This window comes from Parasteatoda tepidariorum, chromosome 3, assembly GCF_982258835.1.
Source record: "Parasteatoda tepidariorum strain Cologne lab strain chromosome 3, Ptep-v5.0, whole genome shotgun sequence".
NCBI lineage: Eukaryota > Metazoa > Arthropoda > Arachnida > Araneae > Theridiidae > Parasteatoda > Parasteatoda tepidariorum.
In genome coordinates, this window is record NC_141757.1 from 28,500,291 (window position 1) to 28,526,036 (window position 25,746).

At 28.6% G+C, this 25,746-nt stretch overlaps 1 protein-coding gene across 2 annotated transcripts in view; it reads right to left on the reverse strand.

Moving 5' to 3' along the window:
- LOC107449454 (cell adhesion molecule Dscam1) overlaps positions 1-25,746 on the reverse strand; it is a 168,217-nt gene that overhangs the window by 94,399 nt on the left and 48,072 nt on the right. For both annotated transcript variants that reach the window (XM_087159005.1, XM_087159004.1), the window contains exon 2: positions 1,484-1,810. In XM_087159005.1, coding sequence (XP_087015131.1) covers positions 1,484-1,810 — 327 coding nt within the window. The remainder of the gene's footprint in view (positions 1-1,483; positions 1,811-25,746) is intronic.

A 25,746-nucleotide genomic window follows, 5' to 3' on the forward strand; every position in this document is an offset into this window, starting at 1 on the left:
CTCAACTACTTTTTTCGGAATTCAATAAGGCACTCAAAGCAGCCTTAGTAGAAATTAGTTATTTTCTAATTGATTATCTTTTAATTACTTTTTTTAGTATTAGCTTTTAATGAATGCTCTGAAATGCGACAGTGAAATTCCAAATGTGTAAAAAATATTCCTATTTTATAATTACTCAGAATATTCTCCGTGAATTATTATTATCAGTATCTTCGCTGGGTAAACTCAACTACTTTTTCTCGGAATTCAATAAGACACTCAAAACAGCCTTAGTAGAAATTAGTTATTTTCTAATTGATTATTTCTTAATTACTTTTTCTAGTATTAGCTTTTTAATGAATGCTCTGTAATGCGATCATGAAATTTTAAATGAATAAAAACTATTCACAGTTGATAATTACCCAAATTATTTTGTACGAATTACTAGTATCAGTATATTTACTAAGTCAGCTCAGTAAATATAGTCATTTTTGTCTGAGTCATTTTTTTTGTCTGGATTTGCATTTGTATCAGTGGATTATTATGAGTGAATTATTTTTTTCAAATTAATTACCTTTTAATGAATGCTTCGAAATGAATTAGTGAAATTCTGACAGAATAAATAAAAATATGCATATCTAATAATTGCTCGTAATATTCTATTTAAATTAATATTGTCAGTATCTATACCTTGTAAACTTGATTACTTTTTGTGTCTGAATTCGATAACCCAAACAGGCAAAGGTGAAATTATTTTTTCTTATTTAAATGATTATCTTTGCTCTGAAACGCGATATTGAAATACAGACTGAATAAAAAATACGCAGATTTAATAATTACTCATACTATTCTGTGTGAATTATTACAATTGATTACTCTGTGTAAGCTCAATTAATTTTATTTTTGAATATCTTTTTATCTCAAGAAATGCTAATTAAATATTCTGATTTATATAAATGTATATTTAAAAAAAATATTAGATATAAATATTAGAAAAAAATATAAAAATATATAAATAGCGAATATTTGCTGAAATACACAAAGCAGGCTGACTAAAAAATTCTTTTGAAATAACTAGCTGTTTGAGAATTTCTGGAAATACTATAATAAATTCTGACTGTATAAAAAATTTTAATCATAAAAAAATTATAAAATTATTATGAATTGTGCAGATTTGAAAATTTAATTTACGCTAGTTTGTATTGTTATTTTATTGATTGGAGAAGGGTCAAATAATTTTACAGTCTAAATATTTTTCGCAAAATATAAATTTGAAAATTCTTTTGAATCCATTCTGTAGGTGTGGAGTTACCAACCTCTCAGTACCCTCAGTTAAATTTTAAATACCATACTACAGTAACTCTTCCTTTTCTTTCTCGTTCGTAAATGTTTCGGTTTTAAAATTTATATCAAGCTGTTGTAAGGAAAAGCGAATACGTTTCACATAATTTTTTACGTAAAGAGAGGTGTTTTAGGTAACTACATAACATATTAAAAATCTCACCTCCTTTGACATGAACCTCTCTGCTTAGTATGGAACCGACGTTGTTCATTGCTACACACTGGTAAACAGAATCGTGAACATCTTGACGATAGTCATTTCTCGAAAATGGCGGAAATACCAGAGTGCCATCAGACCTTGTGAATCTCAGACCAGTAACATCTCGGGCACTCTCACCATTCTTAGTTTGCCAGATAAGGCGAGGGAAGGGTGCTCCATCGGCACTGCATCGAAGCTCAGTACCGCTGCTGTTTGAAAATTCTACTCTTGATAGAGGTTCCGTTCTGAAGACGGGTCCTTTTTGTTCTTTCCGGTGTGTTTCGCAGTCACCTGAAAATAATGATATACATTCGAACATCATTTTTTTCAAAAGTTAACAATATTTACTAAGAGTAACAACCATTGACGCGAACAAATAAATGAAACATTTATTTTTTGAAGAAAGCTTTTTTTCAGTTTTCTCTTTCAAAACATACTACTTTCTAATTTACTTCAACTATTGTGCAGATCCCCTCTGCAGAGGATCAAAATTGTGATGGCATGTCTTCGGATCATCCTCAGGGATGCTTCCCAGACCGTCGCCAATAACAGCTTGTGCAGCTCTAGTGCGACGTAAATGAACTACTACTACTACTATAGTGTAGAACCAAGTAAAATTATATTATAAATCATTTTTCAGAAATTTTTAAGCGCAATCAAGTTTAAACAATACTAAATGGGTAATATTAATGAAATTAATCTTCACAGTATTTACACAAACTACTAAACATACTTTGATAGTACACATGACATTCCAATTGTCCAGTGGAAGATTGACTTATTTCGAAACTAAAAATCTTAGTAAAGGGTGATAGAGGAATGAAAAGAATAACCATATGTTTATTTCAAATACAGTAAATGTTTGTTCAGAATTCTGCATTGAGTACAGTGACATCTCTGAGCATTTTTTGTAACTAAACTTCAAAATTTCAGCATAAAAATTTTATAGCTTTTACAATAGCCATGCCGTTTGTTTCATTCCTCACAAAAATTATTTTATTTTAAAGTTATTAGTCTTAATACTTAATATATTTCACTAGTATATGAAGGGGAAGGAGTTATAGATTCTATTTTTTTAAGCAATATGTGGATAATCATTGGTCATTTCATTAACGTTCATAGTATGGGGGGGTTTACTAGGGCTTAATTGTAGCTTACGAAGTTGGTGTGGGTTTATTAGGGACAAGTAAACTAATTTTTGTGATAAATTGTGAAAATAAGAAAAGATTAATGACAAGATATAGTTCGTAATTCAAGTTACCTTCATATTTGGCAACATTTATATGCACTACGTATTTAACACGCTTTTAATTACATTAAAAATTAACCTTTTGTATTCAGCTATAATGTTAGGTGCTGGTGGCAAAAATGATATTTTACACATTCAAATTGAGTTGTAAGTCATAACTTTTAATGTATAACCAATTTAATGCTTTTAAGATGCGCAAATAAAAAGATTAAATATTTTTTTTTTACAAAAAGTCTCTATAATTAAAATTAATTGAACGAAAACGAAAGGTAGAGCTACTATTCTTTCTGAAAAAAACTAAAACTACTTGGCTTTTGATGCCAGATTTTGAGATTTAGTGTGAAAGAAAACGCATTTCATTGCAGCACGGAGAAAACTACCTTACTGTATGTTAAAGACATTTAAGTAATAAAAACAAAATGTGCAAAATTTGAACGATTCATATTGTAACAGTTCCCGTTCATATAGTAACGGTTTACCGAAAATCCTGATTTTTCCAAATAATAATCTTTATTACTTCACATTTAATCAAAATGCAAAACTGAAAAGTAAATTTAACAGAATAAATAATTTTTATGTCATGCTTTAAAGTATCATGATTAAATTACCTAATTTTACTACATTTATCAACTTTTAACGCATAGTATAAGACAATGCTTTATTTTTAATTTTACCAAATTCATTACAAAATCGTTACGGTAAAAACTTCAGTGCTTTTTGGTATTCCCATAGAGCCAGAAACACGGTAAATTTTACCCTGTTCTGGTAATTTTGACCTTACTTTTTTTCTCAGTGGGCAATTTATTAAAGCTGTTATAAATTTGCATGGTATTGTTGTTCAAGGAACTAATTGCAACTTTGAACTAGTTCTATAGAATGTAAAAGGTTTATTAATTTTAAATGTTGGTAAAACAAATATTTTATTTATAGCAAGTGAAAAAAATACACTCTCGTTCTCCAATGATAAGTTTAGAATTCACAAATATGTTTTTTAAAGTTTATTTTAAATATATATATGCTAGTAGTTTTAATTTTTGCATCCACTTAAAGTTATCATAAGAATTTATTAAAGTGTGGACGATTAAATATAGAAATTTTTCTTTATTAACATATTATATATGCAATAAGAGAAAAATGTTTAATATAAGTTAAGTTTTTGATGCATACTCTGTGCTTAGTTAAGTTTATATTCTTTTTCTTCTTGAGTAATGCGTTATGAACAAAAAACTAAGACACAAACTTGCAATCCATCCATAAACCTCATAAAAGTGGTGGCGTAAAAGAAAGCTGGAAAATATTTAAAAAGAATTATGACACTGATTGCTGAGTAAGGATGGAGGCTATCATATCACCTAACTGATATGACCTGACATTTTTTGTCATATCACCGGATACAACTACACAGCGTCTAATAAAAAGAATGTATGGTTTAGTAAGATAGAGTTTTATGTGCCAGATCTAGTTTTATGTGTCTTAAAAGTTATAATGTCAATAATTATATTTTCGAGCATTTTCATAGCTGTACATCGCTATTATCTTCACTTATGCATCATGTTACTTAATTGCAATAACATATTGTGATAACTAAATCGGAAATTTTAACTTGTTCTTTAATATCTTTAATTAATTACGTTTTTCTCAATTATTTTTTAAGTAATTCATTTTTATTTATTTAAATTTATTATTAATGTTTCAGTTAGCTTTAATTTTTGTGTTCAATAGAGTTTTATGTACCAGATCTAGTTTTATATTGATTGTGCCAATAATTAATTGATAATGCGAATAATTAAATTTTCTAGTGTTTTTATAGTTGAGCACCACTATTATGTACACTTGTTCATCACGTTATTTAACCCTAATTACATATCGTGAGAACTAATTTGTAATTTTAATCTAATTCAAATTCTTTAATTACATTTTTCTTTAATCAATCTTTAATTAATAGATTTTTCTTTAGTTAATAATTAGTATTTTAGTTCATTTTTATATTTGATTCTGTGCCAGATTTAAGCGATAGATGAAGCTTTATACGTCTTAAAAAATTGATGATGCCAATAATTATATTTTCCAGCATTTTCATTCTGGTGTATCACTATTATGTACACTTATTGTGCATCACGTTTTTTAACCACAATAACGCATTGTGATAACTAATTCGTAAATTTAAACTAATTCTTCAATTTAATTAATTGATAAATTTTCTTTAAGCAATTATTTTTCTTTAATAAATTTTTATTTATTTAATAAATATTTTTTCTTTAATTAATTGCTAATGTTTTATCTAAATAATTAATCATATCTTTAAATAATAATTAAATGCGGGAACCAATTCGATTTTTTCAAATAATTGACTAACTAATTAGCAATTAATCAATTAATTATCAATTATCAATAATCTTCAGTGGTAGATAATCACGATAAATATTAACGATCGTGATTTTTTTTGCTAATCCTTAAGCTTATCCTTTTTGAATTTTAATACATGATATTATGGTTCAGTTTGAACGAAAACACATATCATCTTAAAAACTTATTGAGATTGCAGTAACTTTGAATGCAACTTTGGTTCAAGATTCTTATATTCTGAGTGAACTTTGAACCAATTTCACAGAGTTCAAAAATTTTAGTTTTTCAAAATATTAGCAACACAAGTGTTTGTATTTAGAGAAAACAAGTCTGAAGTGATGGACTAAACTGAATGAGACTGATAGCTGAAGACAAAACCAGAGTTTTCTTAATTTCAGCTGCAGAGTGTTGTTTGATGCCTTTAAATAATGCTTGAACTCTTATCTGCACTTAGAATTGCAGAAATATTCTTGAGACATAGCTTTTAAATTTAACGTTATCTTTTAGGTCGCTTACAGACTTGTCTCGACTTGTCTTAGCTTGCACTCAACTATTCTTATAGAATACTTTCTGTGGATACACCCCTCAGGCAATTAAGATGACGGAAGAAGATCATGAATGAGATTTTGATATTTAGGTAGAGGATGGCAACGGTTTTCACTTCCACATCGCTTCATTGAAACGCTTTGCATGTGGGTAAATATTTGTATAGGATATGTCAGTAGACAATCTAAGAAAGATATTTAATAACCTAAAGAAATCCAATAGCCCAAAGCCTTTTATAAAATAATATTAATAAGGAAGCAGCATTAACTTTTTTCGATATTCGTTTCAATGCGTGCTCAGAATCTATTGTCTTCAAACCACAAATTTCCAAATATCTATCGTATATACTATAAAAATCTGATGTATTTAGCTTTCCTCAAATGTTTTCTCATATTGCTAATATATATTAAATATCAAATTATAACAAAAAAACCAAATGTATTTTTTTGAAGTGATATTTTCATATTTATTGCAAGATTCATATAGAAAAGCATCTTTTGAAAGCATCTTTTGAAAACTCATTTATTTATTTTTTTATTTAATTTGGGACTGATTTTTACAATACTGGCTTTAGAAATATTATATACAAAGCTCAGAAAAAAAGGCGGATTACCCTGAATAAATTATGATCTAATTCTCTCACGATCTAATGTTCTACGACTCAATCTTAACGGTTCAAGGAGATGATTTCAAACATGCCAATTAAATAGTGCGCTGTAAGTTCCGAAAAATCGGATACAAAAAACATAATTTCGCTGAATAAACATATTTTTTCCCGTTGGATTCTGAGCCCAATCCCCTAAAATATAGTTAAAAGCGTTATCTGAGCAGTATGATGGTCCCAATAATTTAATTAGAAGAGCGGTTCAAAGTCTGAACCCGTGCATGTTAATTTTATATATATATATATATATATATATATATATATATATATATATATATATATATATATATATATATATATATATATATATATATATATATATATATATATATATATATATATATATATATATATATATATATATATATATATATATATATATATATATATATATATATATATATATATGTATATATATATATATATATATATATATATATATATATATATATATATATATATATATATATATATATATATATATATATATATATATATACCACCTGATACCACCTGATATATATATATATATATATATCAGGTGGAACGGAAAGTAATGTTGCTTCGGCGCATCATTAAATATTTGTTACTCTTAGAAACTAATTAATTTTTTTCAATTCATTTCGATTCTTTTTCAATCCGGCATTGAAAGGTTGTTGCTAGCGAGGGTGAATACATTATTGATTAAAAATAAAAGTTTTCGATAACAAATATAAATGCACCAAAATATATATATATATATATATATATATATATATATATATATATATATATATATATATATATATATATATATATATATATATATATATATATATATATATATATATATATATATATATATATATATATGTATATATATATATATATATATATATATATATATATATATATATATATATGTATATATATATATATATATATATATATATATATATATATATATATATATATATATATACCACCTGATACCACCTGATATATATATATATATATATATCAGGTGGAACGGAAAGTAATGTTGCTTCGGCGCATCATTAAATATTTGTTACTCTTAGAAACTAATTAATTTTTTTCAATTCATTTCGATTCTTTTTCAATCCGGCATTGAAAGGTTGTTGCTAGCGAGGGTGAATACATTATTGATTAAAAATAAAAGTTTTCGATAACAAATATCAAATGCACCAAAACGGCATTGCTTTCCGATCCAGTCCACCTAATATATAAGTCATAACAAAAAAAAAACTGTACTCTGACCTTGTTGTTGTTCAATTCTTGAATTTAATTTTTTTTATCAAAAGAATTATAAAAATTATTGATTTTATCAAGAGAATAATATAGTTAAGACTTGTGTAAGTTTATAAACCGATTCAATGTTTCAAAAACTGGACAAACTGTGCTTCATCTTCTAAAGAATAAATCAACGTTTTGAGTGCTGACTCTAACCGAAACAGGGTCGTTCGTAACGCTTTCGGTCAGGTTTACAGTTAAGGAAATGTCATGTTGAGTCCACTTTTGCGCTGGAGTATGTAATCAGACCAATAGCAAATTTTTCAATTTGTGAATTTATCGTATACGCTGACTACGAAGAATTTGTGTTTTTGTTGGCACTCAATTGTTAGCACAGCGACATCAAATACTATGAAGTACAGGAACTACCACTCAGGATGAAGAAAATATACTTATGACTTTAGAGAGAAAGATTGTCAGGAAAATACATGGACCAATCAAAGATAGAGATTTTTGGAAAATTAGGAGTAATTTAGAGAGAAGTAAACGTTATAAAGAAAAAAAACATAGCAAATTTAATGAAAATAAAAAAGAATACAATGGCTCGGACATCTGGATTGAATAAGGGAGGAAAAAGAACAAAGAAAATATATAAAGAGAACCTAAAGGGAAAGAGAAAGGTCAGACTCCCTAAAAAAAGATGGCTTGATGGTAAACAAGGCCTAGGCCCTTCATGAACTGTAGGGCCGAAGAGTAAGTTAGTAAGTAAATTAAGTCCATGGCACAAGCACCTCTGGGCATATCAAGCACGTAGAGCGGATTTACGAAGAGATCTCCTTTAGAAAGACCAAGGTAGTTGAGAATATTGTCGAGTGTAACCAGATAGGTAGTACTTTTAGAACATGTAGGGAAAACCTTAACATTGCTTTTGTTTGTCAGATGACCTCTACAAAAACGAGTAATGACAAAAGAAAACTCTCCTCATCTCTGAAAATAAATTATAATAATTATAAAATAAATTATACTATTATTTGCTGCAGGACAGTTAAAATCAAAGTTATCAAATTTAATCAAGCAATTAAAATAATACCTGGTGTTCCGTAAAAATATTAAGGTCTGCTTCATTCGGTTTAGGAAACTAGCTATCTGTTATTTCTAGGTTCAAAAATTAGTTACAAGGTTTGTAAATATATAGCGCTACCTACTTATTGGAAATAAATTAATGTTCTCTGCTGCCTTTTTAACCATTTGATGTGAAATGGTTGCACATAAATCTTTTAATTTTATTCTCAGGGTGACTCACGCTATTGCAGCAAAGGGTGGTCACTTTCATCTATTGATTAATTTGGTAAATAATTTTAAAAATTAATTAGGGAAAATTTCTGGTTCCCTAAGCAGAATTCAACAAATCAAGCATTTTTATGTCGTTCCGATACTTAAATTATTTTTCAACTCATTAATCATTTTTGTGACATTGAGCAAATGGTATTTAACCATTCGTATACTTTCTGCAGAATATTCTTTCATTTTTTTCTCTACTTTTTTCTACATGCAAAGTGTCTTCTTTAAAAGGACGAACAAAGAATAAAATATACATTTCCTTGGCATTATCTTGCAAATTATCTTAAATATTTATTTACTTGTCCTAAAAAAAATAATATTGACGTGAAAATAAACAATACTAATAATTACAAATACCAACAACGGAGCAATTTGCATTTCAGTAGCCTTCCAGGAAACATTTCGCAAAAAAGTGAGTTTCTTCGTACTTGTTATCTAAAAAAAAACATTCCGTGGGATAATTTAAGTCACACACAACGTTGAATCAATGATCGAAGCGAATATCATTATATCATCTAGTAATGGTTCTTCATGCAATTCAAAAATGAGACGTGAGGGAATAAACTATAATTTTCGTGGGAAAATTATTCGGCAATGTAAAAATATCAGCTGTGTTTTTTTTTAAAGATAATGTTTCGTCATTAATCAACGGAACTTGTTTCCCTTTTCTAGGAGCCCAAAAATTTGTGTTTTCTTTGAATAGCAAATTCACTATTTTCTGCTTCAAAGAAATTATAGTCATTAATGTTTTAAAGGAACATGAAACATCAACATGGTAATTTATTTATTTATTTTTTTTGAAAAGGAGCGTATAAAGTATTATTGGTATAATAGATGTTGCGTGATATGTAATTGCTCCCGAAAAGAGCGGAGTGGAGTTTGCCAACGCGAGCTATTGAAAACGAACAAAAGGTTTGGAATATGTTGCGTATACACAGCTTGCTTTCAGAATGTCAAAAATAATACATGACAGGCTCATGGAAATTTTTAAAAACAACTTCTTTTGGAAAAGATAAAAAAAATGAATCAATAAACTATTCTAAAGGAGTCTTTTAATGAGAAAATGTTTTGTAAAGTTTGGAATTCGAGAAATAAGAGGTTAAAAAAAGATATTTTTAATTATAAAATTGAACTGAGAAAAACAATGCAATATATATACATTCAAGCCCTGCTATAGTGAACACGGTTTATAGTGAACTCCCGGATATAGTGAACGAAATGTTCCGTCCGGTGTCCTGCTATAGATGGATAATGATATTTTTCGTGGATATAGTGAACTAAAAAAGAGAGGAAGTTGGATATTATGAACTTTTTCTGTATTCGACTGATTTTTTCAAAAAATAATTTTGAAATGTCTACTTCAGAATAAACACGTATACTGATTTTTAAAACCATCTATAGAGTGGAATGTAGCAATAAGCATTTTTTTTTGCTCCTTTTATCACACTTTTCCATCCCTAAATAAAGGCCTATCCAGACAGATATATGGACAAATTTTTCCCCGTATCAGCTAAAGATTAATAATTTTTTTTTGTTTTGTACACAAGACGAAGAGTAATAAAAAATGAAAGCAAGTTAACACATTTTTTGTTACTACGTATTATTTTTCAGTCGTTTTTGTATTTCATTTTATTAGTCATTTATTTAAATAATGTATAATGAAAAGAAGGAGCTCGGAAACATTAGTTAAAATTGTTTGCGGAACGGATATAATGAACTCCCGGTTATAGTGAACCGAAATTTCGGTCCCATGAAGGTTCACTATCGTGGGGTTTGACTGTATATATATATATATATATATATATATATATATATATATATATATATATATATATATATATATATATATATATATATAAATACAGGAAAACACTAAGAAAGTTAAGAAAAACAATAAGTAACATTTATTGCGCTTAAGCTGCAAGTAAACAGCACTCATTAGATAAGTTCAAAATGAAGAATAAAACAAAGAAAAATTATAGACATATGAAAAAAAGGGGGTGGGAAATAATAAGCAAAAAAAAAAAAAAAACAACAAACAATATTTTATTTAAAAAAAAAAAAAAAATGTGAAATGTTAATTAAAAAACCGGAAAAAAAGCCGGAAAAAAAAAGATATAATCTTTTCTTCAGCCCACACGATTATATCCGCAAAACAGAGTGCTTTCTGATATTGTATCAATAAAGCCAAAGCAAAATATATTAATACAATAGTGTGAGGAGCACTCAAAAAAAATTTTTTTTTTTTTTTATAAAATAACTACGTAAAAATAGATCATAAAAAGTAAATATAACATGTAAAAACAGATAATAAAATAAAATAAAAAGAAAAAATAAAATAAAAATAAAAATCATTAAAAAGGGGGGACTATAAAGCGAGTAGCAAAATCATAACAACTTACATGGACAGTTATTTTTCAAGAATGATTTAAAAATGTTTTCGCAGAAAGATTGCCAGATTACAAAATATGAAAACTGTAGTCCGTGGATCGAGATTCAGACAGAAAGTAAAAGTTTATTAACAAAAAGCAAACAAACACATACAAATTTAAAAAGAACGCCATCTGGCGGTATTAAAAGAAAAAGACTTCGTAGCTATCCTTCCCAGGGAATGACAACAATCTCCCCCTGCGAGAAGGATTTTACTTTTTAACACATATAACAATATACACATAAAAAATATTAATTCTCTTAACATAAATTTCAAATTAAACTTATTTTTTTCCAAAGAAAAAATTAACTTCTCAGAAGTTACAGCTTTAGTTGAAAAATCAGAAATATTATCATTAGTATTCTTATAAACAGTTTTCAATATTTTATCTTCAATCATATCTCTCACAAAATGAAATTTAAGGTTTACATGCCTGGTTTTGTTAGAAGATTTACCATTATTCAACCAGTCAATAGCTGCTTGGCTGTCAGAAAATATAGTAACAGGAGCATTAATAAATTTTTTACAGTTCAGTTCATTTAACATATTTATTATCCACGTAAGTTCTCGAGCTGTGTCAGCTGCAGCAAATAATTCAGCTTCACATGTTGAAAGTCCTACACATCTTTGCTTTCTACTTTTCCATGTTATAAGAGAATTACCTATCATAATTACACAACCTGAAAAAGATTTTCCTCCTTCTGCATTGCCCCAACTTGCACTACAGCTTAAAAAACCAAATTCTTTACTATAAAACAAGACTCTATCTTTTGAACCGTTCAAATATTTCAAAACTCTTTTAGCCAAAACATAATGCCTTTTTTCAGGACGTTTATTAAATTGTGATAAATAACTAGTTACAAAAGCAATATCAGGTCGGGTTCTATTTGCTAAATATAAAAGTTCACCGACGATTTCCTGATAATCAGTTTGATCTACTAAATCATCAGTAGGATTAAAACATCTATCTTCACCTTTAGTTATGGGAATATTTGTTTTCTTACATTTTTCTAAACCATATTTTTTCATTAAAGTTTCAATGTAATGAGTTTGAGATAAACCAATTCCGTTTTCTTTTTGTGAAATCTCAATGCCTAAAAATTTTGAATCATTAGTTGTTTCTTTTAATTCAAATGTTTGATTAAGTTTTGTCATAATTTCCTTGTATAATTTCGAATTATTAGAAAATATTGCCAAATCATCTACGTATACACAAATTGCGAAAAAATCATTATCATTAATTTTAGTAAATACGCAATTGTCAGATGCAAGTTGAGAGAGACCAATCTTTTTAAGTTCATTTTTTAACTTTATATGCCAATTTCTACCAGATTGAGGTAGACCATAAATACTTTTATTTAATTTACACACTTTATTTTTACCATATTTATCTTCAAAACCTGGAGGTATTTCCATATACAGAGTTTCATCAATATCACCATATAAATATGCAGTTTTAATGTCAAAAAATTTAACAAATAAATCCAATTTTGCTGCTAAAGCAATTAATAACCTGAATGATTCAATATTTACCACAGGTGAATATGATTCAGAATAATCAACATTTTTTATTTGATTAAACCCTGCTGCAACCAGTCGCGCTTTGTAAATTTTGTTATTATTTTGTTTATTATCGTCATTTTTAATTGTGTACACCCATTTACTTTTTATTATTTTTTCCTTCTTAGGCCTCTCAATTAATTCAAAAACCTTATGTTTCTCCATCGAAATAAGTTCATTTTCCATTGCGGTTTTCCACTCGGAATATTTATTACTCTTTATCGCCTGGTCATAATTTTGAGGAATAGATGATCCTTTCAAGGCTAAGTTCGCGTTAGCTGATATTTTATTTTTAATTCTTTCAGAACGTCTTAATGCCGGAGTATTTTGATTATTTTCATTTTGTGAATCAGCACTTTCTTGAGAAGATTTATGAGAAAAAGAATGTTCACTGCTTGATTCAGTTGGAGGGGAGTTTTGGGTTTCAGTTTCGATCTGTGGTAGAGTTATATTAAACTGGGTCAAATCCTCAATGTTCCATATGCTACATTCATTTTTGTTTGTTAGAAATTTACTTCCACTTAATGATTCGTTAAATTTAACAGATCGCTCTTCAATTACAATATTTTTATCAACATCATATATTCTATAAGCGCGCCTTTCTCTAGAATAACCGACGAAAATCCCACGTTTTCCCGGAACATCAAATTTATTACGGAATTGTTTAGGTATATGAAAATAAACGACGCATCCAAATACTTTTAAGTAGTTAAGTTTCGGTTCTTTTCCTGACCATATTTCAATCGGAAGATTTTGTTTATTTTTACGCGGTGTTAGATTAGAAATGTGAGTGCTAAAATTTATCGCTTCAGCCCAGAATTTTAATGGTAATTCACTTTCATATAATAATGTTCTAGCCCTTTCTACTAATACTCTTATGGCTCGTTCAGCACGCCCATTTGACGAAGGATTATACGGTACTGTTTTTTCATGTATGATCCCGTATTTTTCTAGAAAACTATCTATCTCGTTATTCACAAATTCTAGACCATTATCTGTTCTGAATCTTTTGATTTTCTTATTCATTAAATTTTCATACCTTTCTTTAAACATACAAAACATTTCAAATACATCATTTTTATGCTTCAAAAAATAAGAAAAGTACATCCCAGAAAAATCATCCACTAGTACTAAAAAATATCTTGAATTCCCTAATGAATCACAATTTATTGGGCCTGCTAGGTCCGCATGAATTAACTCTAATATAGAATTACTTTGTGCAATATTAACTGATGGATGACTCTTATGAGTTACTTTACTTATATCACAAGATTCACAATGATAATTTTCAAAATCTTTAAAATTTATGCCTAGAACATTTTGCATTTTAACCATGTATTGTGGATTTAAATGACATAGTCTTTTATGCCAAATATTATAAGTATCCAAATTACTTACTTCATTACATTCTATCTCAGAATCATCTACATCTTTATAATCAAAAAATTTAGGTGAAACGTTACTACACGGTTCCATTAAAATTTCAAAACGATTGTCTACTTTTACAGCTTTTAAAACACTGCGATTATCATTAGTTAAAATCAAAATATTATTACCTTTAGATTCTATTTTATAACCTTTATCAATTAATTTAGATACTGAAATTAAATTGTTTCTTAAATCTGGTACATATATTACATCGTATATTGTTAGATTTTTACTGCAATTATCAACTGTTGTTGTAGCTTTTACAATACCGATTCCTTTTGAAATTAAATTTGACTTCTTACCTGCTAATTGTATTATCCCATTAACATGATTTAAGTTTTCAAAAAAGTTTAAATCTTTTACCATGTGTGAAGTAGCACCAGAATCCAAAATGAAAACAGTTTTGTTTTTACCGGTAGCACTTGAATTTATTTGGTGTTGTTCTTGTTCTGCGGTAAGTGCAAAATTTTCACTAGAATGTTTATCTTGATTTTCAAATGCACAATGAGCGTTATTGTTTTTGATTTTGTTCATGCCCGATTTATAGTTCGAAAATGTTCTTTTTTCTTGAGATGTTTGGTTTTGATTTCCCTCGTTCTTGTTTCGGAAATAGCAGTCTTTAGCTAGGTGATTCGTTTTATGGCAGATGAAACATTTCTTCCTGCTTCTATTTTCATATTTATATTTTACTCCGAATGATTCGGTTCGTTTAGGAATTTCATTTTTTAATTTTGATAAGATGTTTTCTTCTTCACGCAGTATTTCTAAAATTTCGTCCATTTGTTTTTCACGTTGGGTTTTCAGGATTTCCCTTATTTTTGCAAATTTTCCTCTTAATCCTCTAACAGTATAATAAACAAGTTCCCTTTCAGAAATTTGCAGTCCAAGTGATGAACATTTCGTTTTAAGTCCACGTGATCTTGCAATATAGTCTGACACATTTTCATTTTCTTTCATTTCAAGATTTTTTATTTCGTTACTTGCATCGATTTTTCGATCTTCGGTTTTACCAGTAAATGTGCTTTGAATTTTTTCCCATAGAATTTTAGCGTTAGTTTCGTTTGCGAACTGAAGACTTTGGTCATCAGAAAGCGATAGTTGTATGTATGCAACTGCGTCATCATTGTTTAATGTCCATTGTTCCCGCAACTTTGGATCAACGGGGGCTTCTTCAGTTAGCACATTAGCTATTTTCTTAAGTGTCAGTAAAGCCTTGACTTTAATACTCCACTGATAGAAGTTATCACTGTTCAGCAGTGGGATACTCGGCAGATCCCTGTTCATTTTGATTTTGGAATCCAAACGATGTAAATCACGGCGAAACTAAGTGAAACTTTTTACTGCGTCATAATTTTCAAAACCACAGCCATGCTGCCAACTGTAGTCCGTGGATCGAGATTCAGACAGAAAGTAAAAGTTTATTAACAAAAAGCAAACAAACACATACAAATTTAAAAAGAACGCCATCTGGCGGTATTAAAAGAAAAAGACTTCGTAGCTATCCTTCCCAGGGAATGACAACAAAAACAAAAGATGAAAACAAAAGCGCAAATTGAGTGTAACAAAAGGGTTCTAAAGTGTCGTTCTTACTGCACTGCTGAAGTGATTTGTTATTCTGAGTTTTGATTTGTTAGTTACCAAGGATGGGCCCGAAATGGATGTGCACAAGGTAATATTATACTGGATAATTTTAAAAATTGATCATAAATAGTTTTAGAAGATAGATGTTTATTTAAGAAAAAATATAAAATAGAAAAGAGAAACATAAATTGCCTGCTTTGTAAATAATTTTATTATGAACTTATATGTATATATATATATATATATATATATATATATATATATATATATATATATATATGTATATATATATGTATATATATATATATATATATATATATATATATATGTATATATATATGTATATATATATATATATATATATATATATATATATGTATATATATATGTATATATATATATATATATATATATATATATATATATATATATATATATATATATATATATATATATATATATATATATATATATATATATATATATATATATATATATATATATATATATATATATATATATATATATATATATATATATATATATATATATATATATATATATATATATATAGGCTAAGTTCAAAATGAAGTTTTGAGTGCTCCTCACACTATTGTATTTATATATGTCGCTTAGAAAGCACTCTTTTTTGCGGATATAATCGTGTGGGTTGATGAAAAGATTTTATCTCTTATTTTCCGGATTTTTAAAATTTTTTTATCCTTTTTTTTTCTCTCCAGTTGTTTGTTATTTTTTTCATGATTATTTTTCCTTTTCCCTCTTTTTTCATATGTCTGTAGTTTTCCTTTGTTTTATCTTCATTTTGAACTTATCTTATGAGTTCTATTTACTTGCAGCTTATGCGCAATAAATGAAACTTATTGTATATTTCCCTGAAAATTCTACTCACCGAAAACAAAAGATAGTTAATGACTAAAAATTATTGAAAGGAAAGCTTAAACCTGCCGTACCAAAATACGCATTACATATTTCGTATTGTTTTAAATTTTTTTTTAAGAATTTTTTTAAAAATATAATATTTATTATATATTTGATTTGAGAAACATGTATAGAGGAAATTTAATTCTGCAAATGGATATCCTTTTCCTAGTGACTAACGTTAATATCCAAAAGCGTTAAATGTTTGCCGTACTACTTTGACTTTATGAAATAATTGTTACGAACTTTAAACTGCCAAAAATCTGAAGAATCTACTTTGGTGATAATTTATTGTTACTACAAGCAAATCATAACGCATGAATGGTTTATAATAACCAATTACTAATATCCTTTGTAAATTTCTTACAAGTCGGTAGTAGTTCTTTCAACCACCCTCTCATGGCTTATTTTTAAAATGAGTATTTTCTATTGATGTATTGTTTTTTTTTTATATAAAGTTGATTTTTTTTGTAAAAAAATATATATTAAATAAAAGCACTGACTTACTCCATTTTGATCAGGAGAAATAGTACCCAATCTTAATGGCTCAAGGGGTGGCCTTAAAATTGCTTTATAATTAGTGTAGGTTACAAAGTAAAGCAAAAAAACGTATTTTCTCAGAATAAACATACCTTTTTCCCGACAGATTCAGATACCCATAGTATAGGTAATAGCAGCAATTTGAGAAATATGGCCCCAATAGTTCGATTAGGAGAGCAGTCCGAAGTTTGCACCTCATAAAGTTAAATTTATTTTTCGCGTATTTCGCTTTATCTCGTCATTTTTTTAAGCGAATTGAACATTTCTAACAAACAGTAATAAAATTCATTTATCAAAAAATAATCACACTAAAACGAAATTTGTAAATACGTATTAAGTTTTAATATTATATTTGATAATAGTCGAAAAAATTTTGAATTGCAAGATATAAAATTTTTTACATCATTATAGAGAATGTAATTTTACATATAACATAAAATTCGAGCATTATCGGTCGATAAGTTGAGAAATTAAATTTTAAAAATATGATGATTTTCTTAAAAAATTTGATTTCTTCAGACTATTTGACGAATTTCGGTCACGTTATGAATTTTGTCATTCAAAATTATATTCATTCAAATTATATAGAAATTGCAAACTTTACCATTCAAATTTTTTGACTATTACTGAATGAAATAATTAAAATAATAAACAATTATTAAAAGTTATATTTTGAATTGAATTACCTGTGGATAAACAAATTTTATTATTATGTTCAAAGAATTTTAAATTCTATAAAACTGTTTCAGAGGTATGGGGAAATGTGCAAAAAGTAAACTTAACATTAAGAGGTTCAAACTTTGGACCACTCACCCGACAAAACTATCGGGGGCATATTTCCCAGATTGCTGCAACCCCTATAATTCGGAGGTGAGAAATTCTAATCCGTTAAAAAAAAGGCATGTTTATACAGAGAAGGTACATTTTGTGTCTAATTACGTAACTTAAAATATCATTCGCACTAATTAATTAGCATAATTGAGGTAGATACAAAGATATTTAGGGTTTTGCGCTTTTCAATTTCTCATTTTGCGCACTATAGATTCCAAAATTGAGTTAAGAAGATTTATTTGCTAATCATATAAATTAACATCTAACGTCAGAAATTTTTCGAGACGGAACTGACAGTGATGGCTGATTGGATAGAGCGATCGTCTTCAAATGATGTGAACCGGGTTCGATTCCCTGCAATGGCTGGTCAATACGAATCTCGCACCCATCTCACACCCACCACATTAATGACGTAAAAATATCATCAGCGGTAGACGGATCATGGGCAAGAGTTCCGTCGCCGTCGGGCTAACTATGGAAGATTTTCGTGTTTTTCTTTGCCATGTAACGCAAATATGGGTTAGTTTAATCAATAAGTCCTCCACGAAGGCAAATTTCTTCTAATACTTGATCCAGGAGTTCTCTAGTCTTCTGGATTGCGTTCAAAATTACAATGCTCCGGAGTTGAACATTGGTTGTCGTAAACTTAAAATTGGATCGGCTGTTAAACAATGGTTATAAAAAAAATTGTGACAATTAAGGACATTTTATTTTTGTTTTATCATAGGAAGAAACTGGCTGTATAATTTAGCATTGAACTTCACTAATTTTACGGAAATTTCGTAAAGTCTAACATTTTTTAACATTAGTGTTTTGCCGATAAATCCACCATTTTTCAGAAATTAAAAAAAATTTAAATATCAGTTTTGATATTCAAAAATCTTCGAAAATATGTAAACATCGATTCGTACTTTTACTATTGTTCTAGAAATTATATTTCTATTTTAGATAATAAAAGTAAGTTCTGTTCTTTCTATGGAATCGTTCTTTTTTTTATTCGCATATATTTCTTTGCTTAATCTTCCATTTCCGATTTCAGGAAACCCGCTCACGTTCTACTTTTTTATTTCGATTTCTTCAGATCGTTCCTTTTCGTTTTGAGTTCTCATTTTTTTCCTGAATTTCTTATAATTTTCCTTTATAGTTTTTTTGAAATGGAACTAATATATCGAGAATCATGACGGCACCATCTGAAGTCTCCGACAGGAATTGGACGTTTTCCCGAAGCAATATTAAAACATAACACAAAAAAGTTATATACTTATTTTGCAGGAAAACATGAGATAAAAGTAAATAAGAAATCTTTGGTTTAAAAAATATAGATTGGATTTTTTCACAGACTTTCAAATTTGTAAAACATTTATATTATTTCCATGCAATTATCTACAAATTATTATAATGTAGGGTATTAATTAATATTGTCGGATAAATCTTGGAATAATAATAGTATAATATAGTATCACAATTAACAGTAATATAGGAAAAAATATCAATACACGCAGCAGGGCAATTCCATGAAAAGGGGGAAAAGCATTTTAAAATTCAAATAAGAATAATGTTATTATTTTGGATGTTTTATGAATTAGAAATGTTTGAAGTTTGATAATTTATCATAATTTTTTTTGAGAATTTAGTTTTTTAGTATTGGCAACCCATTGAACATTGGCATTTGCTTGTTCTGATTTGGGTGAAGAACATGGTCAGATTTTGAAAATCAGTAATTTAACATTATTTTCATTTCAAAATGTTCCAAAGAATAAATATTGTTTATTACACTTAATAGAAATATTGTGCAGTGTAAAAATAAGCTTTTGTTGTTAAATTCACTTACTTATATAAATTTCAAATAAGCATTATTGCATGTAACGTAAGTTACCAAAAACTTGGAAAAGTTTGTATGTGTAAGAAAGATCAAGTGATACAAAAGTAAGAATAATATTTTTTCTTTTTTAGAGGCTAACACTAAATAAGCAGCAATAGTTTTCTTTTCAAATATTACTTATTTATTGTTTTGTGCACTATTCAATATGTGTAACGTAAGTTACTGACATGCATGTAATGTAAGTTACCAATCTGAAATGAGTCTATTTCTCTTGAAAATTGGTATATAAACTAAATAAGATGTATCCAGTTACAATACCAAAGTTTAAATAAATAAACACTGCCTTAAGATATTAATTTTATTGAAAATACTTGCATTAACTTATTTAATTGGATATTGGCATTCATATGTTTTCAAAATTGGACGAAATCTCTCGACAAGCACCAGGAGTTAAGGATGTGATTATAATTCGAAATGCTAATGGTGGTGAAAAGTAAGTACAAGCGCGGCATCTTCTTCATTCAGTTCGAGAAATGCACTAAATGTTTATCGAAAAAATTCAGAATCCAAAATTGGAAAAACTAAGTTCTTTGATCTCCGTCCAAAGCATGTCTTGCTTAGTATCAAACTCCCAAGAAATGTTAGTCTTTGTAAGTATCACGAAAACTTCAGATTGGCTACTGAAGCCTTCAGCAAATTCTATAATGTTCCATCTTTCGAAATTCTTCAGATATTTATTTTTATGCTCAGAAAAAAACAGATGAGTGCTGGTCCAGAGAATATGAAACTTGTTCTCATCAACTTGAAGATTCGCTAAACAAAATAACCCAAGAAGAAAACCTAAATGATTTGAATTGTTATGTATGGAAGGAAGATGATGCTGGCCAACTGAAAGAAATTTTAGAAGAAGGAAATTCAGAATATTTGTCTGAACACATAAAGAACATGAAGCCACAGTTTCGAAACCATGTTAAAACCAAGCGTGAACAATCGCTTGCTAACAGATGGCAAGTCCAAGCTGCAACGTTATCATCATTCGATAAGGACACTTCAATCATTCAAATAGATTTCGAAGAAAATTATTCGTGTGAATACCAAGGCGCTGGACCGCTCATTGGACGAAGAAGCAAGTCTGTATTTTCACCATATCAGCATGGTACTCCAGAAAGCATCATTCTATGGCCTTCATAAGTAATGATTTAGATCACACTAAAGAAACGGTAGTGCCATATATGGATTACATTTCGGAAAATTTGCCACTGGATATCAAAAATGCTTACATCTGGCCAGATGGGCCAAGCAGCCCGTTCAAGAATCGATATAAAGTTTCGGTCTTACATGTTCTAGAGCTTCATCATGGGAAAAAATTGATGTGGAATTATTTTGCCACGTCACACGGCAAAGGTCCTGTTGATGGGACAAGTGGATCTATTGAAAGGAGTGTGAGAAATGTCGTATTGAGAAGAAAACATATTGTCACCAATGCCTCTGAGTTTGCGGTAGCAACACAAGAGCATTTAACAAAAATAAATGTGGTAGAAATCACACCAGAAGATATTAAGAAGCGTCAGCAAAAGTTACATCTTTCCAGTCTATTCTCAAAAGCTCCACTGATTAAAAGCATTAAGCAGATCCACCTCTTAAAAGTACAAGAAAGCATATCAGAAGGGTTTCTTAGTGAAAGATGTTGAGAAACAAAAATGAGGAATGCAAAATAAAATCTGGGGATTGGTATACGATTAGATACGAGGACATGTTGTATCCTGGTGTGGTAATGTCTGTTGAAGAGCAAGAATTTGAAGTCTATGTAATGGCTGCAGTGGGAATCTATTGGAAATAGCTAGAAAAAAGAGATGGAATATTCTGCCAGAAAGAAAACATGGTGAAAAGAATTGAGCTCCCTGTACTAGTTAATAACAGAGGACATTATAAGTTTGCACAGTAATGCGCGAATCAAGTGTGTAAATCAAAAATTTCTTCATGTACACTTTTTCTCCCTTGCACTATACTGTTTAAATATCCTAATTTGCATTTGTACATTATTGGAATAAAAGTTTGATACAAAGTGAATTTCGTAACGTAAGTTACTGTAACGTAAGTTACCCATTTAAAAAATCATATTTAATTTAACTTTTGAAATAAAATTTTAAATCTAGGCATAAGAAATATTTAAACATGTCAGAAAAATGATACATATAATCTTAATCAATTAACATTTGTATAAGAACAGAATTTTGCCTTCAAGCATATTGCAAATTTTTGCAATTCCTTTTTTGGTAACGTAAGTTACCACACTAATTTTAGGTTTTAACACTGTTTAAAATGAAAAATATTAACTATTTTAATTAGGTTCCCTTTGGTTTTGATTGTAATTTTAAGAAATCACTTTATTTCAATATGTGTATTAGTATTATTTGTTTGTTTCTAAGCTCTCAGTGCAATAAAATTTCTGTGAATGTAACGTAAGTTACCGTGGAATTGCCCTGCACATTAATATTTTTCAACATAATAACAATATAGAATTTATAACAATATAGAGTGATAATAATCCAGAAATAATAATCGTATAAGATATTGGGAAATGTAAATGTAATACAGGAATAATAAAAATATACGATAATTAATAATTATATAGGAAAAATGAAAATGTAGGATATTACATATTAATGTAAAAAAATAATAATATAGGAGTAACAAAAATGTAGGACAATGATTAAAAATATTGAAGTTATTATAATTTAGGATGATAATAATCTAGGAATAATAATAGTATAATATAATATAATAATTAGTAGTGATATAGGAATAATACGAATATACGGTAATGAATAATAATAAAAAAATAGATAATAAAAGTAGTATTCGAATATAAATAATGTAGGATGGTTAATAATAAAATATGAATAATAATACAAAATTTAACTAGACCATATTGTTTCTTATATGCTTTTTATGATTGAAACCACATTTTTTTAGTTTCTCTGTGAAACAAAATGGGGGATTATAAATACGTAATTAGACAATAATGTTGGAAAAATAAAAATGTGAAATACCAAAAATACAGTAGGTACTCTTTATGATCAAATGTGAAAAGAGGTGTGAGGATCATTTTTTAAGTAAGAACCGTTTTGTAATTGAATAAGAAAGACTTTATTTAAGAACGTAAATTGTATCAAACTAAAATATGAACATTTATTGACTTTTCAGCGTAGTCACTTTTAAGAATTGAAACATTTTTCAATTAGTGGTACCAGCTTTTGGATCCCATCCTTAAAGAACGCTGTCAGCTGACCATTAAACCAGTTAGTAAGTTTCTTTCAACATGCCATCGTTTTCCAAATGTTATCCACCCAGAAGTTCCTTAACCGCTTCCCGAATTATCCCGAATTAACTCGGGTATGTATTGCAAATATATATTATCCAGCGAAAATTCGGACGTAGCGGAATATGTCAGTATGTTTCGTTTTATCACGTTTGTACTCGGTTATTTGTACTCGGTTGGAAGCAAAAATGAAAAGTAAATAAATAAATAAACAAGTAATCTGCTGTGATTGGAAGTTTGCCAAGTTTTGATTGGTGGTTTTGGTGGTGGATTGTGGCACTGCACACGTGTTTGGTGCGATTGTGTATACGTTGGTTGAAGAATTTACATAGAGAAAAAGAGTAAAATAAATAAAATAAATGGTGTATCAATTCACTGGCGTTCACTTTGTGTTGTCCCTTGTTTTAAAAACTTTCATACAAAGACTAATATCTAACTTTTTTTATTTGCCCGAGACAACTCGGGATAGTAAACTGATGGTAAAATAAATATTTTTTGCGTGTAAAAAAAATAAAATTTCAACTTAAAACTTTTGTATTATGCTTTGTTTTAGTTCCTTGTATTTATTAATAAAATTTTTAAAAAAGTATGTTGATTTTTTGTATTATTTCAAATAAAAAATTATAATGGAAGTGGTTAAAATTTAGAAACGCTAATCAGGGCTGTATGGTGGATGATCCAGTTCTTCCCATACATGAAAGTAGGCCGTGAAGATCGTTCTTCATCGTGAACATTTGTCCTTCCTTCGTTTTCGCACTTTTCCATCATTCTTTACACCTTCACTATAAGCAAGCTGCTGGTGAATTTCAACAGGGCGAAAATTTTTTTTTTGCATTTAAAAACTTAATAACTGAACATACTTTACAGTCTGCGAGATTACTGATTGACATGGTGCCAAATGAAACAGTATAACCATACAACCAACACCGGCAGAGACGTTAAACGTAATGAGTGCGCAGTGAGAGATTTGGCAAAAGTTGTCGACCTTGAACTGACGTAACTTAACAGGACGCGCAGACACAATACACAATCGGTTCTTACTCTAAAATTGACCCTAGTAAATTGTGAAGTGTGCCATTTTGTGGCAAAATGAATAAATTTAATATGCAAATAAACTGGCTTATTTATGAATAATAAAAAGACAGGCTACTATGCAGGCTTACTATGGCTAATTTACGAATAATAATAATATATGAAAAATATTATATGAATAATAATAATAATATATGGATAATGATAATAATATATGAATAATAATAATGTATGAATAATGAAAATTTATGAATATTAATAATAATAATTAACTAATGATAATACGTGATTTAAACTAGTTTTTTTTATAAGGGATGTAAAATGTATTATGAAGTGTAGTATTTTGTGACAAAGACTATGAGATCAAAACTATAAAAATAAAAATGGCATCATTTACAGACACCCCTTTAATTTCACGCTCTGATTGTTCTAAATCTATAGCAGTGATTGTATTGAAAATATTTTGCCTTAACTTATTAACATAACGGGTAAATTAATTTAAATCACGCTTAAACTAAGGTAAACTCTATTTCATTTTGAAGCAGATGTCCGCTGAAACAATCAAGTTGTAAAGGAAGAGGATTATATGAATACGAAAGGGATAAAATATTACAAAAGAGCATTGGATGTTACAATGGAGGGCATCAAGTTTATGTGATGAAATGCAAATTCCCTTAAAATTTCGGATAATGCTTATTCATGTTTCTAAACAAGTACTTACGACCTACGAATGTAATAATCTGACGATGAGGGAGTTGCCTGCCATTCCATTAAAATAAACAGCTCTAACTGAAACCCTGGACAAAATAGCGTGAAAGCCTCAAAATCTATGTTAAGAAGCTTAGAATAGTAGAATGTATACAAATGTCAGTTATTATAATAGTTAATTTTATTGTCTAGGGTTTTTAATGCCCTAAACCTATTCGAAGCATTGGGTTATACACAATGCCAAGTGTACATTACACATACATTATACCTAAAATATGCTTAATAATGAACCGTGCTCAGAGATAAACAAATAAATAAGTGGAACAACATGAATAACTTTTGATCTAATGATCGGATCTTCGCATACTGGGTCTCAATTTCATTGGTTCAAGGGGGGACCTCAAATATGCAAATTAATTAGTACAGATTACACTATCTACCAATAACTATTTGAACATATGTGATTGAAAAGAAAAACAAACTTTATTCATAATCAATACTTGGTAGAACCTCCACGAGAGGCAATTATCGCGTGGACTTTCCACTAGTCCTTGTGTGACGGCTTGTCCCCTCTGCTTGGAGAAGACGTGTAAGTTCCTTCACCGATTTTGGACGGGCAGTACACCCCTTAATTCGGCGATTCAACTCGTCCCAGTG